Here is a 17,721-nt window from a genome sequence, read left to right on the forward strand (position 1 = left end):
CCCGTGGATGTCTGAAATCGCAGATAATACCTAACACTGTTTAAACTGTTTTTTTTCCTATACATGCATACCTATGATAAAGTTTATTTATAAATTAGGCAAAGGAAGAGATTAACAATAATAACTAATAATAAAATAGAACAATCATAACAATATACTGTAATAAAAGTTATGTGAGTGTGGTCTCTTTCTCTAAGCATCTTACTGTATTGTACTCACCTTTCTTGTGAAGATGTGAAATGAGAAAATGCAAAATAGCATAGCATTTCATAAGAAATGAGAGGAAGTGGGGTGAATGATGTAGGCATCAGAAGAGAAACATCTGCTCCTGGAAGTGGTAAACTGTGGGTAACAAAATACTGAAAGCACGAGACCACAGGGAAAAAAACCGCAGGAAGCAAAAAACCACAAAGAAGCAAAACCTAGGTCAAGTAGGAGACTACTGTAAGTTTAGCCTTTAACCACATTGAGCATATACTTAAATTTCAGAAAAGATTCCTGAGCTGTTTTATTACCTACCTGCAAGTGCTGCTTTTCTGCATGACGTCAGCTCGATGATACCCAGAGAGTTTGCAAAAACCGTCATTACTATAAACTACAGGCCAGTCCACAATCTGGGCATTTCCCAGTAAGAAACTCGATTCTAAAGAAGAAAGAAGGAAAATGAAGTTTTTTTATCTTCATTTAACAATGTACTTCTTTCAAGGAAACAAAAAGACAAATTTAAGACAAATACAATTATGGTTTGTTATGATACAAAAAATAAAGCCTATTCTTGAGATTGACATAATCAGTTTAACACGATCATCAAATGTGATCTGCAGTAAGTACAAGATTTGCATACAAATTTAAAATTCCACTGAAAAAAAGCCGGTTTATAATACCTCTTTGCATTTGAGTATATTCTAATCTATGAAAACAAGTATGGTTGATATTAAGTAAATGTTAACGACTATAATAATTACACTGAAACACAGATTAATTTATTGAGATTAAGGCTAGAGTCACTTCTCCACTAATTGAGAAAACTAAACTTGATAATATTAAGGCAAATTTGTAGGACTGCTCCAAAAATTCTATTATTATAATTCTGACATGATGGGACAAATTGTCCATTAGATTGATCTTGAGACGTCTAATTTAAAATAACACTGAAGAGGGTGTTTGGGTGGCTTTGGACTCTTGGTTTTAGCTCAGCTCATGATCTCCTGGGTCATGAGATCAAGCCCCACAGAGGGCTCTACGCTCAGTGGGGAGTGTGCTTGAGATTCTCTCCCTCTGCCCCTCCACTCACTTGCACGCGCACACACATGCATGCTTGCTTGCTCTCTCTTTCAATTAAATAAATAAATCTTTAAAAGAAATTTAAAATAACTTTGAAGATTCCTTTTTCAAAATAAAATTATTCAAATATATTGTTTTCAGCCACATTCTACACCGAATTTGGAAACTATGATTATTGTAAATAAAAGGAACATCTCTGATCTATTTTGCAAGGAGAAGTGATTTTTCTTTAGGTATAAAATAAAATAAGATAAAAACAGAGAGGGAGGTAAACCATAAGAGAATCTTAAAAATAGAGAACAAACTGAGGATTGCTGGAGGGGAGGTGGGTGGGGGTAATGGGCTAAATGGGTAATGGGGATTAAAAAGGGCATTTGCTGGGATGAGCACTGGGGGTTATATATAAGTAATAAATCACTAAATTTTACTCCTGAAACCAATACTGTATGTTAATCAACTTGAATTTTAAATGAAAAAAATTAATACAAAAATATCTTTTGATATCACCCCTGATTAAAAATCCAATATTTTAAAAAAAGTAAATTTTAAGGGAATACTATACTTCAAAAATTCAAAATATCTACCAAAAAAAAAAAATCTCCTTTGAACTCATATTCAAAATAGCGTCCTAAACGGGAAATTACCTTATGAGTTTAAGACTTTAAGTTTAAATCCCGACTCAAAGCTGGTCTTCATAAAAATAACTGTGCAATTCAACATTTACTAAGAAGCTGCTAAGTAAAAGGCACTACTCTTAGTCAAACAATGGGATAGAATAACAATCAATAAAACATACCCTTTACTCTCAAAAAAAAACTTACATGTTAAGAAAAATAAAATGTAACAACCAATTACAATTTATCAGAATACATGCTAAATCTAGAAGCATTGGACAAAATATGACAAAAATTTGTTTCAAGGTACTAAAAACAAACAAAAGTAGACAAACTAAAAAAAAAAAAAAAAAAGACAAAACCTTGAAAAAGAAGAGATACATTAAATAAGATATTCATTTAACTGTCATTCCCCCAGAGAGCGAATTTCCAGTTTATACAGTTCATTGGTTATATAGCTCAAGCAGAAAAAGTCTTATGGGACTAAATAGTCAAAAGTCACAATTTGGGGCTACCAGAGCAGCTTGAAGTTGAGGGGGAGATCCTTTAACATATGGAGCCATAAACCTGAATATAAATCTACCTCAAATCTCTGCAATCTCAACTATGCATGCACAAAATGAGACTACAAGAAACCTGTCTACTTCAGCAATGACTACAAGGCAAGAGGTAAGCAGAAATTTCACCAGCTCTCAAGGCTAGAAGACAAATTTTTAAGTTCAAGTCCTATCAAGTTAGATAAGCTTGGTAGATAACCCAAGTTCTCCATTTAAGCCACAAAAATGTCATCCTTTAGGAATAAGAAACAAGTCCTAGAATAATGGGTTATAAACTGGGACTAAGATTTAAAATGTGGAGTATACACTTACACACACATACACACACACTCACAAAAAGCTAAAATCATAATCAAGGAAACCCCCCCATAATTTACCTGCTCTTTACAATGTATGAACACAATGTCCAGTTTACACTTAAAAACTATCAGACAGGCAAAGAAAGAGAAAATTTTTATGATAATTGAGGGGGAAAATAAGCAATAGAAAGAGAGGTCAATATGGGAACCGGAATAAACAATACAACTTCTGGAATAAAAAATTCAGGGGCGCCTGGGTGGCTCAGTGGGTTAAAGCCTCTGCCTTTGGCTCAGGTCATGATCCCAGGGTCCTGGGATCAAGCCCCACATCAGGATCTCTGCTCGGAGGGGAGCCTGCTTCCCCCTCTCTCTCTGCCTGCCTCTCTGCCTGCTAGTGCTCTCTGTCTGTCAAATAAATACAATTTTTAAAAAATCTTTTAAAAAATTCATTGAATAGGTTTAACAGTACAATGGACACTAAGAATTAACAATTTAAAAACATATCAATGCAAATGATTCCAAACTGAAGCAAAAAGAAAAAGAATTTAAAAGATGTTCCATAGGACAATATCAAGCAGTCTAAAACATATGCAGCTGAGTATGGGAGAAAAATAAAAAAGACAGAATTGGGCACAAAGGTCATATGAATAAAGGATAACTAAAATTTCTCAAATTACATGACAAATAACAACCTAGAGATCTTAGTTCAGTAAACCTCAAGCACGATAAATGCAAGCAAAGCCATGGTATGAAGATGGGTAACAGCAAAGCTGAAAATAAAAAATAAGGGGAAAAGTCTTTTAAACACCCATAAAAGAAGATTATTTAAATATGGGGGGGCCCATGGGAGAGATAATAATTACAGCATACAAATCTTGGAAAACAAAGATGACCAAAAAACAATGAAATGACATCTTTAAAATACTGAGAGGAAAATATTTATCAACCTAGATTTTCATCTAGAGCAAAGTATCCTTCAAAATTGAAGGCAAAATAAAGACACATTCAGAAACAAAACAGAAAGAATTCATTGCCAGCAAAATCACAGCAAAACAAACGTGGTAGGAGTTTTAGTTGAAAGGGAAAAAGAATCAAAATAATAATGATGATGACCCTCACCAAAAAAAGTCAAGAGGGTAAAAACAAACAACTGGTGGGACAAACAGAAAACAAAACCACTGGGGGTGCCTACGTGGCTCAGTAGGTTGAATGTACAACTCTTGATTTTGGATCAGGTTATGATCTCAAGGTCATGGGGGAGAGCCCTGCACTGGGCTCCACACTCAGTGTGGAGTCTGCTTGAGATTCTTGCTCTCCCTCTCTGTTTGCCCCTACCCCCATGCTCTCTCTCTCTTTTTCTCTGTAAAATAAATAAATAAATCTTTAAAAAAAAAAAAAGTAAACCATGGGATGGTAGCCCTAAATCCAACCATATCAAGCATTACATTAAATGTAAATAGAATAAATAGACTAATTAAAAGACCAAAATTTCCAGACTGGATTTTAAAACAAAGAAACTGATAGTCTACTATTTCTAAGAAAGCCATTTAAAGTATAAAGACATAGACACATTGAAAGTGAAAGTGTGGCAAAAACACACTACATAAACACTAAGCATAAGAAAGTAAATGTAGCTACATTAATGCAAAATAAAGCAGTCTTAAATACAAGGATAACAGAGATAAAAAGTGGCAATTAATGATAACAAAAGGGTCAATTCATTAAGAAGACATGATTCTCTCAATATCTATTAATGAAAACTAAAGACTCAGATGACTCCAGGCTCAGTGAAATCTTTCAAATATTTAAATAAAACATAAAATAAATATTATACAAACTCTCAGAAAATATATGAGGAAACATTTCTGAACTTGTTTTATGAGGTTAGCAAATAGAAATAGCAATATATATATATATATATATATATATATATATATATATATTATATATAGCCAAGTAGGGTTATCTTATCAATGTAAGGCTGATTTATCATTATGAGATCAACCAATGTAATCTATTATATCAACAGAATAAAAGAAAAAAACATATCATCTCAATAGATGTAGAAAAAAAAACATTTGACACACTTATTCATGATTAAAATCTCTGATAAAACCTGAAAAGAAGGAAACTTCTCAAACTGATTGAGGATATCTACTAAAAAATCTATAGCTAACATTATTTTTTAAAGTAGAATACTGAATAACTTCCTCCCAAGATCAGGAAAAATTTAAGGATGTATATTCTCAACCCTTACACTCAACCTTTTATTGGTGGTCCAACCAAAAGGAAAAAGAAAAAAACACAAAGGATATAAATATTGGAAAGGAAGATAAAATTGTTTTCTACTTGCAGATGGCATTAAGGAATATTCAAAGGAACACCTAAAATTAAGTGAATTTGGCAAGGTTGTAGGATATAAAGTTAATATAAAAGTCAATTTTGTTTCTGTATATTAACACTAAACAACTGGAAAATGAAAAACAATTTCACTTAGAATGATACAAAAATATAAAATACTTAAGAATAAATTTATCAGAAGATGTGCAGGACCTCTAGAGTGAAAGCTAAAAAAACTCTGGTTAAGTAAATGAAGAAACACCTAGACAAAAAATGAGCTATGCCACACTCATGAATGGAAACTGGATATTTTTAAGACATCAATTCTCTTCAAATTGATCTCTAGATTAAACACAATCCCAATGAGTATACAAATAGGCTTTTCTGAAGTAACTGGCAAAGTAATCATAAAATGTTTATGAAAGTACAAATTACCTAAAATAATCCAAAATAAAATCTGAAAAAGAAGAACCAAGTTGGAGAAACATACAACCAAGTTAAATAGTTCAGAGATAAAACCTCACAAAAATGATCAATTGATTTTTTGCATAGATGCCAAGGCAGTTTAATGGGTAAAGAAAAGACTTTTCAATGAACTGTGCTAAAACAACTATATATCTACATGAACAAAAATTGAGCCATGACTACTACCTCACACCACACACATGTACACGCACACAAAAATTTTAAATGGGTGATCAACCTAAATAGAAAAGTGAAAACTAAAAAGAAAACGTGGGAGAAAATCTTTGCCACTTTAAGGAAGACAAGAATTTCTTAGATAAGACTTCTATAGCAATCACCATAAAAGTAAGTGTTGATAAATAAATCAGACATCATCAAATTAAAATCAGCTGCTCATTCAAGGACATTGTCAAAAAAGTGAAAAGGAAATCCACAGACTGAGAAAAAAATACTTACAATACAGATATTTGAGAAAGCCCTCCCATGCAGAACATACCCAAAAATCCTACAGAGAGACAAATGACCCAATGAACAAAATGGGCAAATGACTCAAACAGACACTTCCCAAAAGAAGATATACAATGGCCAATAACCACAAGAATAAGATGTTCACCATCATTGGACATCAGGGAATACAAATTAAAAGCACAATGATATATCACTCCTCAGCCACTAGGGTGGCTATAAAGGTTAATAATACAAAATGTTGATAAGAATGTGAAACAACAGAAACTCTTTATAAAATTATAATGAGAACATAAAATGGAACAATCAGTTTGAAAAACAGTTTCTTGCACAGTTAAATATTTAACTATGACCCAGAGATTTCATTTTTAGGCATTTACTCAGTGAAAAGGAAACATACGTTAACAATAAGACTTGTAGAAAATGTTCACATCACATATATTCATAGTAGCCAAAAACTGAAAACAAGGCAAATGTCCATCAACAAGAGAACAGATTAAAAATTTTACATATTCATACAAGAAAATCTACTCAGCTCTAAAATGGAACAAACGACTCATACATACAACACAGATGAATCTGATAAACATTACAATGATTGAAAGAAGTCAGAAGCTATAATTTCATTTATACGAAGTTCAAATACAGGCAAAGTTAATCTATGGTGATAGAGATCAGAACAATTATGGCTAAAGGGAAGGGGTAGGAGAACTGGCAGGAAAGACGAAAAAGAAACTTTCTGGTGAAGGTCATTGTTCTCTATCTTTATAGAGGTGTAAGTCACACAAGAGTATACATTTGTCAAAACCAACTGAACTGTACACTTAAGATCTGTGTATTTTAATTACATCAAATTTAAAAGAAAACACAAGGAAGACAAAAGACTAGAGACTCAGAAGTTTAAGGAAAGCTGTGACATTTGAAATGAACCTTAGTGACAAGAATGGTAATACTACCTTTTCTTGGTACATAGAGTAGTTAAAGTAGAGATTAAAATGAGCACCCCCAGCGAAAGGGGAACCCTCCTACACTGTTGGTGGGAATGTATGCTGGTGTAGCCACTCTGGAAAACAGTATGGAGGTTCCTCAAAAAGTTGAAAATAGAGCTACCCTATGACCCAGCAATCACACTGCTGGGTATTTACCCTAAAGATACAAATGTAGTGATCCGAAGGGGCACATGCACCCAAATGTTTATAGCAGCAATGTCCACAATAGACAAACTATAGAAAGAACTTAGATGTTCATCAACAGATGAACGGATAACGAAGATGTCGTATATATATATGATGGAATACTATGCAGCCATCAAAAAACCCAAAATCTTGCCATTTGCAATGATGTGGATGGAACTAGAGGGTATTATGCTAAGTGAAATAAGTCAATCAGCGAAAGAAAACTATCATATGATCTCTCTGGTATGAGGAATTTAAGAGGCAGGGCAGGGAGTCGTGGGGGGGTGGTGAAGGGAAAAATGAAATGAGATGGAACCAGAGAGGGAGACAAACCATAAGAGACTTTTAATCTCAGGAAACAAACTGAGGGTTGCTGTGGGGGCGTGGGTAAGGATAGGGTACTTGGTCGATGAACATTGAGGAGGGTGTGTGCTATGGTGAGTGCTGTGAGTTGTGTAAGACTGATGATTCACAGACCTGTACCCCTGAAGCAAATAATACATTATATGTTAATTTAAAAAATAAACTAAATAAATAAATAAAATGAGCATCCCATAAAAATGCTTCATAAAGTATAAATTCCTCTATAAATATATGACATTTTCATTTATGTATACATCAAGAATAAAAATTATAGTGTGATTATCAAAGATTAACTTTTCTCCTCTTAGCCCAGGTTGGGTCCTACTCAGTTTACTCCCGCTAATCCATATGCTCTCCACTTCATGAGTAGGTCGCTGTGGTAGTCCATTCAGCTACATGGTCTCCCTGCCTCAACTGGTCTTATTTGTCACACTAATGTTCACTGGCCCCCCCAAATCCCTGCCTCCATCTTACTAGTCCTCCCCCAGATCAAGACTCCCAAGTTCTTACATTATCTGATTCTCTCCCAGACTTAGAAAGCTTAGAGAACTTCACTCTCCCTACTTACACAAACATATTTTCTCACTACTTCTAAAGTCCACACTATTGCAGTTAAGTCTGTTTTCTCATTATGGCCCCAAAATATACTCATCCATGATGCCTACTGTCCACTTGAAATGCTTTTCCCCATCCCTTTACCTATCAAACCTTTCAGAACCAGGTCACTCTACCTTCTGCATGACACATTCAATGAGTACCATTCAGCCTAATCCCCCTCTGGCTACCACCATATCTGCCTCCAACCCTTCACTGGACAAATTTTGCATAAAAGTTGTCTATTCTCATTAGTCCCATCTTCTCAGCTCCTGTTCACTTGACTCACTTCTATCTGGTTCATTCCTTACCACTCCAGGACAACCAAGATCACCAATAACCTCTCCATGTCCCCAAACCCAAAGGATGCCTTTTACTGATCTCACTTGACAATTCAGAAGCACTGTTAACCACTTCCTCCCTAAAATTCCTCGACCCTTAGCTTTCATAAAATGACCTTCCTCCAGTTCTCTGAAAAGTCCTCCATTTCCTTTTCAGGCTCAATATTCTTTGTCCAGTGAGATTATTAGAGTTTCTCCACATCAGTTCTTCTTATACTTCACCTGTCTCCATAGATTCAGTAGGTGGTAACTTGATATCTCCAAACCAGACCTCTTTTATAAACTCTAGATCTTCATATCCCCATTGACCTAGATATCCTCTTAGCTATCTCAAATGGACCTCAATATCTTAGAGAATGGGATTACCATCCATGCAGTTATGTAAGCCAGAAATCTGGGAGCCATCATTCAATATCCTTCTCATTATTATTATATCTAATCCATTACATAATCCTATAAATTTTGTCCCCTCAATCTTTCAAATTTCTCCATTTCTCTGGATCCTCACTATCATCATCCAAATCCAAACTTCCAACACCTCTCCCCTAGATCACTCCAACAGTTATCTCATTGATTTGTACCAGTCCTCTCTGGGGTTTTTTCAGTGGATTGTCCACACTGAAGCCAGAGAGGTCTTTCCAAATTTCCAATTAAATCATGTTCCCTCCCTGCTTTAACACCTGTTAGTAGATTATAATGGCTCTCAGAATGCTCAGATCCTTGACATGGGCTGTAATGACTTCAAAGTCTATCAAATCAACCACAGCCAAATTTTTCTTATATTTTTGTAAGCTTCAAGCTCTCTCCCAACATAGGACCTTTTTACTTGTCATTCTCTTCCTTACTTATCTCATTGACACTTGCAGTTATTTAGATTTTAACTATCATGACCTCTGTAAATCTTTCCCTGACCTTCTGGCCAGGTCATACCTAATAATTTTAAACATCACACACCTCTTCCGCACAGCCCTTAATACAGTTACAATTTTATACCTATTTGTGTTATGATATGATGAATGCATATCTGCCTATTGGGCTATAAGGTCTGTAAGACAGAGCCTATACCCATTTTGGTCCTATTTGATCCCCCTGTACCTAACACAGTGTCTGGCCCATAGTAGATGCTTGCTTTTTGGTTGACTATATCAATAAACAAATGAGTTCATGTAGTCACACAGGGATCTCTCTTTATATATGTAATATCATAAAATTTAGTATGTGATGCCTCTCTAAATACTTCATATATATGCTATTTTTAACTTCTCAGATAATATAGTCCTTGGGATTATAAATTTTTTGCCTACTGTGCCTAGAAGAGTTGCAATATAGTAATTACTTATTGATTGAAATAACTGCTTCTATCCCAGGAAATAGAAAACAAATGTTCTAAAAAAGAACGAATATAAACATGAAAGGTCCTAATGAAGGAGGTTTTCTCTCCCCCAGAAACTAAGCAAACCAGTGTTTTCAAACTTGTTTTAAGTTGAAACTCATAGTAAGAAATTAATTTTATATAGTATCTCAAAAATGTGTTTGCACAGATATATACACATGTACCTACACAAACACACAACTAAAAAAAAATCTCAAACAACACTTACTATATGAGATCCTCTTTTTTTATTCTCTTTCAATTTTTTGGTGTGCTAGTCAAGACCCATTAAATCAATTTTATACACCAAAGTAAGGGTTATATCTCACAAAATCCTAAACATCCACGATTTCTTACAGACTTCCCTCTGCCATAAAAAGACTTGTTTTCGAGACATTTGTTAGAATTTGGATCAGGAGCTTTAATTGCTCCCAGTTAATTCTGCTTTTAAAAATATTAAACTGCTCCCACCATACCATTTTCAATAACACTACAATGAGAAAATTACGCCTCCAGCCCAGTAGGGCCTAACTACGATTATTCATTTATTGTTGATATATTATGTAATAACTATGTAATACGTAATGTATGCTATGTAATAACAAAATTAAAGCAACCATTAGTGGAGCCCAAATTCTGTGCTAGACATTGGGACAGATGTCCAATCTATTATCTCTAATCTGGAAAATAACTCCATTCTGCAGTGAGTCAGACTCACCAAGCCCAGATTTCCCAGAAACAGTGACTAGACCACAGGTTCCCTAAATTCTAATTCTTGACTGAGATATCTACAAATTCAAACATTTTCTAGGTGAAATTATATCTTTTTTTTTCTTGTGATGGAAAAGTAGGTAGTCAAAGAGTGAAGAAGTCCTAAATCAACACAATGTAGGCAAAATTAATTCTCATATTAGCTTGGAAGCAGAGTTGTTTGGTGGGGGGGGGGGGAAATGAAGTTGGAATCAATCCCATTTTTCAAAATATACCTGATTTTAGCCAATAATCATAGAATATGAACTATTCAGATATTTACCAGCTACATACTAGAGTATTTTCTCACAGGTTCAATCAGACCTAGCAACTCAGAAGAGAGTTTCTTAAACCAACTTAAAAATTAAACAAATAGTCCAGGAAATAGGGTGTCCATACATCTTTATGCTTCAAGTTGGATTTTTATTCATTTAGAACCCCAGAGAGTGAAGTGACTACGTGTTCACTGGGTCTTACTTCAAGGTCCTAACAATTGCATGTTAGCAACATGTGCTCTTGGTTTATGGAGGACAAGCATAAGAACTGTTTTTATCACTTCTGAATGCTTTATAAAGCTGTAATTGAGAAAATTAGGCACAGTGCCAGGGACTTCATAGAACAAATCATCGACCGGTAAATATTCATAACAATCAAATTACCACAAAGAGCCCTGTCCGCAAACTATCTGCCAGTACTTGGATCCCCTGTCAATACTCCCAAGGGAGCTACTCTGAAACACCTAGGGAGTTATAGTTAGGTTATTGGTTTCCTCACACACAAACTAGAGATACCAGTATCTACCATTCTGGGCAATTTATGGAGATGAAATAGAGTAATCCAAGCAAAATCTTTATGAATCAACTATTAGAGCAAAAGGTCTTTATAGCACTGGGTGTTATATGCAACTGATAAATTATTGAACTATATTTGAAACTAATGATGTACTATAAATTGGCTAATTGAATTTAAATTTTAAAGAAGTCTTAGTAAACTAATAACTTATTATTTATTATGCACAAGATTCTTGTACAACTATGTCATTTATGCAGAGAGAACTTTCTATGTGTGAGTTCCGTATATGTATGTACAAGCAAAGAACTAGAAAAAAATATTTAAATATTGATCCTGCAAATCAAAACCTACAAAATTTATTTCACTGAAAGCTGAACTACAAAATAAAATATTGGGGGGGAGCAAAAAGAAGGAGAAACAGATTTCCTTTTCATGTCAAAGGCTAAATTAGATGAAAACTGATAAATATTAATTGGACTGTCCAGGATTTTCCTTTGGATATTTGTCTGTTTGTTAACTGAAACACAATTTGTATATTTGAAATATTCATACAACTGTTCCATTTCCCTATAGTCATGAAAATTACTCTTTCAGTGAATGTGAAATCTGGTATTATTAACAAACATTAAAACAAGATAGCAAATTAATTAAAATTGTTTCCTGGAAAATTTTAATTTCCTTTGGCTTTCAAACATGGTGAGGAAAAGCAGTCTGGCTACTGAGAGATAACTTCTCTGCAAAGGAGGTGAGTTGCAAATCTTTTTCTTTTTTTTTTAAGAAATTCTTTTATTTATTTATTTGACAGACAGAGATCACAAGTAGGCAGAGAGGCAGGCAGAGAGAGAGAGGATGAAGCAGGCTCTCTGCTCAGCAGAGAGCCCGATGCGGGACTTGATCCCAGGACCCTGAGATCATGACCTGAGCTGAAGGCAGAGGCTTTAACCCACTGAGCCACCCAGGCACCCGGTGAGTTGCAAATCTTGAACGTGAGATCAGTTCAGAAGTTTTGGAAACACAAAACTATTAAGGAAATTGCCCAGAATTCTTGGTGACTGCTACCATCGTTACTGTTCTGAACTAAATATTTGTGTCCTCCTAAAATTCATATGTTAAAACCCTACTTCTCGTGCGAAGGCATTGGGAGGTAGAGCCTTTGGGACGTGGTTAGGATTCGATGAGGTCATGAGGGTGAAGTACTGCATGAATGGGATTAGTGCCCTTGTAAGTGTCACAAAACGGTTTGCCTCCTCTGCTCTGCTCTCTACCATGTAAGGAAACAACAAGAAGCTCGCTGTCCACAACCAGGAAAAGGGTTCTCACCAGAACCCAACTGTCCTGGCACCTTGATCTTGGACTTCCAAGATTGACACAAATAAATTTCTGTTGTTTAGAAACCATTCAATTTATGCTATTTTGTTGGAGTAGCCCAGATAGATTAAGACATTCCTCAACTAATCCTGATAGGGAAACCAGTTCTGATTTATCCTCACAGTTCCTAGCACACCAAGAGGCATGAATTCTGGAAAATTCAACCTCCTTGGGATCCAGACTATTTCAGTCCTTGAAGATGTTTGCAAGTATTTCCTTCCAAATGATTCAAATACACAGTATGTTCCTGCATGAGGGGCCTAAGAATCAGGTCATTATCCCTATTCGGTGTTAGAAGTCTAGTACGATATTTTAGAAACGCAATTTTACAGAGTAGATTCTTTTTTTTTTTTTTTTTAGATTTTCTTTATTTATTCCAGAAAGAGAGAAAAAGCAGGGCGAGGAGGAGAGAGAGAGGGACTAGCAAACTCTATGCTTAGCTAGGAGCCTGATGGGGGACTTGATCTCAGGACCCGGAGACCATGACCTGAGCCTGAAATCAAGAGTCTGATGCTTAACCAACTGGGTCACCCAGGTGCCCCATACACGAGCAGAATCTTGACTGAATTTCTGCAAAGAGGCTAAGTCTTGAAACATTTCCTATTCTATCAAGACCTTCCAGCATTTTCTCAGAAACGGACATGAAACAAATCAAGCACTCTTCCCTCATGGATTCAAAAGTCAAAAAAATAAATCACAAGATCCTGATTCAAAAATGATTCAGTAGGATCATTATGTGTTTCTCCCAATTTTGACTGCACATTTCATTGAGACGGAGATTGAGGAGCATTGGAAGGCGCCCCAGGAGTTACTCATTCCAGGACTTACCCCTCAAAGATTCTGTTTTAATAGATCTGGGGTGAGATCCAGGCATCAGTGTTTGTTTTTAAACCTTCGGAGGTGGTTCTAATATGCAGCCAGAATGGAGAAGCACTAATCTATTGCAGTAATCCCCAATACTGGGGGCTGTAATAGAATCCTGCCATGAGTGTCAAAACTGTCAAAAATACTGACTGCTAAATTCTGAACAGAATCCCTCAAGATGGAATGCAAAAATACAGCCTCTGAAGGAAAGTCCCAAGCTCAGCCAGGTTTGGGGAACTGACCTAGTACTTCGCTACTCCAAGTGTGGACCACCCCCACCTGGATGTCCGCTAGCAAGGCAGACTCTGGGACCCCCCCCACCACAGACCTGATGAATCCGAACCTGCCTGTTAACAAGATCATCAGGTCATCCTCAAGCCCACAGATGCACTCATTTTACACATTCTTCCCTTCTTTTCATGGACGGGAAAGCAGGCCTGGAAAGTTATAGGACCTGGCACACAGAGGAAAAGAGTTTCTGGTGGAAGACAAACACCCAGCCAGGCCTCACTGTCTAAGACTTTCTATCCTATCAAAGTGTATTTCTGAATTACTATCTAAATTTTTGTTTTGCTGTGTCTGAATATAAAAGAAGGACTTCCTCTTTAAAATGCCATTTCTTGGGGCGCCTGGGTGGCTCAGTGGGTTAAAGCCTCTGCCTTCGGCTCAGGTCATGATCCCAGGGTCCTGGGATCGAGCCCCACATCGGGCTCTCTGCTCGGCCGGGAGCCTGCTTCCTCCTCTCTCTCTCTGCCTGCCTCTCTGCTTACTTGTAATCTCTCTCTCTGTCAAATAAATAAATAAAATCTTTAAAAAAATAAAAAAATAAAAAAAAAATAAAATGCCATTTCTTCAGGTAACAGGAAAATATCCATATTCTATGTCCCTGCATATTAATCCCATTCTTAAAGGAGATCATTTAGAACTATGAGGTCGAGAGTCCTGACTGATAAACATTTCTAGAGGAGAAGTTGCAGTCAGTCAACGACAATATAAAAGCATGGGAGATGTTCCTTCCCTTTCTATAGCAATTCCGGGAAAAAGTCTTTTCCCCTGAGCTGTTGCAACACTGTATCTGGCATGATGAGATAGTTTTTTAAAAAAATTTTTTGTTTTACTTTGTTTTTATGAAAACTATACCCTTCTGTGGTCCAGAGATTCCATGGACATTAACAAGGTGAAACACATTTTGGGGGATTAACTCTCTCTCTCTCTTTCTCTTTCATTCCCTCCCTCCCTCTCCCTCAACTTTCCTATGCAAGTTACCCCAAAGAGATGAGTTTCAGAGTGCTAACACAGAGAAGTTTTCATATTTTTAAGGAAGTGATAAAACACACAAGAGAATTCTAGAGTACGAAGGAGGAGAGAAGATATCAAGTGGGGGTGAGAAAGAGAAAGTACTTCACAAAAGGAATCCAGAACACCGAATGAAACAATTTCCTTAATGTATAGTTTTTCCAAGGTCTAGTGTCGCCTCTGAGGACAATCGACTGTTTTTTCTCTCTATGTTCATATCATCCTAACTTTGGAGAAGCACACCACCCAGAAACCAGCACTGTTATTTAGAAAGCCTTATAACCCCAGGACAGGGATCCTCCAACAGAGGTTCAGTTGCAGGTGGAAGCCCCAAAAGCTGGCTGAGAGCTATTTCAAGCTGCTCTCCAGAACCCCTGGGACTTTGTGAAGAAGGGCTGAGTACAGGTACTCATAGCTCCAAGTAGGACCTCACCCTCCAAATCTTCTGATTCAAAGAGCTAAAGAACGCACATTCCAAAAATCAGTGATCTCAAAGAAATGGGAAAGCATTCTATGCTCATGGATTGAAAGAACAAACATTGTTAAAATGTCATGCTACTCAAAGCAATCTACACATTTAATGCAATTCCTATCAAAATACCCCCAGCATTTTTCACAGAGCTAGAACAAACAGTCCTAAAATTCGTATGGAGCCTAAATAAATAAATAAATATCCCAAAGAGCGAAAGCACTCCTGAAAAAGAAAAACACAACTGGAGGCATCACAACTCTGCACTTTAAGTTAACTTACAATGCTGCAGTCATCAAGACAGTATGATACTGACACAAAAACAGACACATGGATCAATGGATCAGAATAGAGAACCCAGAAATGGGCCCACAACTATATGCTTAACTAATCTTTGACAAAGCAGCAAAGAACATCAATGGAAAAAAGATAGTCTCTTCAACACACGGTGTTGGGAAAACTAGACAGCAACATACAGAATAACGAAACTGAACCACTTTCTTACACCGTACACAGAAATAAATTCAAAATGGATGAAGGATCTAAATGTGAGATAGGAAACCATCAAAATTCTAGAGAAGAACACAGGCAGAAACCTCTTTTACCTCAGCCGTAGAAACTTCTTTCTAGATACATCACCAGAGGCAAGGGAATCAAAAGCAAAAATGAACGATTGGGACATCATCAAGGTTAAAAGCTTATGCACAGCAAAGGAAACAATTGACAAAACTGAAAGGCAGCCTAGGGAATGGGAGAAGATATTAGCAAATGACATATTGGATAAGGGGTTAGAATCCAAAATCTTTTAAGAAATTGTATCAAACTGAACACCCAAAAAACCCTAAAAAAATCCAGTTAAGAAAGAGGCAGAAGACAAGAATAGACATTTTTCCAAAGAAGAAATCCAGATGGCCAACAGGCACATGAAAAGATGTTCAACATCACTCATGATCAAGGAATACAAATCAAAACCATGATGAGATACCACCTCACACCTGTCAGAATGGCTGAAATTAACAACACAGGAAACAACAGATGTTGGTGAGGATTCAGAGAAAGGGGAATCTTCTTACTGTTGCTGGGAATGCAAACTAGTGCAGCTAGTCTGGAGAATAGTATACAGGTTCCTCAAAAAATTAGAGATAGAACTACCCTACGATCCAGCAACTGTACTACTACTTACCCAAAAGATACAAAAATACTGATTCAAAGGGATACATACACCCCAATGTTTATAGCAGCTTTATCAACAATCACCAAACTATGGAGAGAGCCCAAATGTCCATCAACTGATGAGTGGATGAAGAAGATGGGGTGTGTATATGTATATGTATGTATATATACACACAATAGAATATTACTCAGCCATCAAAAAGAATGAAATCTCGCCATTTGCAATGATGTGAATGGAGCTAAAGTGTATTATCCTAAGTGAAATAAGGCAGCCAGAGAAAGACAAATACCACATCATCTTACTCATTTGTGGTATTTAAGAACAAGAACAGATGAACCTAGGGGAAGGGGGGAAAGAAAAAAAGGAGAGAGGGAAAGAAACCATTAAAGATTCTTAATGATGGAGAGCAAACTTAGGGGGCTGATAGTGGGAGGTGGGGGAAGATGGGCTAGATGCGTAATGGGGATTAAAGAGGGCCCTTGTTGTGATGAGCCCTGTGTGTCGTATGTAAGTGATGAATCACTGAATTCTACTCCTGAAACCAATATTGTACTGTATGTTAACTAACTAAAATTTAGATTTAAAAAAAAAAAAACAGTGACCAAAAAGGAAAATTCGAAGCTTAAAATTCAATAAAATTGAAGCTTAAAAGCAACACAGTAAAATTCATGTAGTAATTGCTAATGTTTTCCAAAAGGTTAAGGGCATTTCAACAATGCTATTTGTCAAATATTTATTATAGAATTGAGGTTTGGGTTTGAAATGTTGGCTTTATTAAAAAATGTACTTTGTTTCTGGTCTGAATCAGCCTCTTATTAAAATATGAAGCTACATGTTTCTAGTCCACAAGAACAACCAGACTGAACAAGCTAATTACCTAGCCTGTGGTACTCTTTCCTGAACTTCTATAAATAGAATGCAGAAGTCCCCTGTGCACACAATCACACTGAACTAAGCTTCCTTTGGCTGCATTCTTCTTCACTTTAAGGGAATGAAAGGGAGCTAGAAAACAAAGGGATGATGCACCTGATGTCCAAGGCTTCACTCCAAACCCAGCTCGTAGGCAAATCTTCACTACCTCTATCTAGACCCAGATGTTTGAGCCAAAAACCAGAAAGGCACCCTTCACACCTCTTCAT

The 17,721-nt window shown here is 36.3% G+C and overlaps 1 protein-coding gene across 1 annotated transcript in view; it reads right to left on the reverse strand.

Annotated features, from left to right (window-relative positions):
- KCNH5 (potassium voltage-gated channel subfamily H member 5) overlaps positions 1 to 17,721 on the reverse strand; it is a 336,334-nt gene that overhangs the window by 305,274 nt on the left and 13,339 nt on the right. Inside the window, exon 2 of the mRNA XM_047739277.1 lies at positions 520 to 643. Coding sequence (XP_047595233.1) covers positions 520 to 643 — 124 coding nt within the window. The remainder of the gene's footprint in view (positions 1 to 519; positions 644 to 17,721) is intronic.

The sequence above is a fragment of the Lutra lutra genome, chromosome 7 (assembly GCF_902655055.1).
Source record: "Lutra lutra chromosome 7, mLutLut1.2, whole genome shotgun sequence".
NCBI classification, from domain to species: Eukaryota; Metazoa; Chordata; class Mammalia; order Carnivora; family Mustelidae; genus Lutra; species Lutra lutra.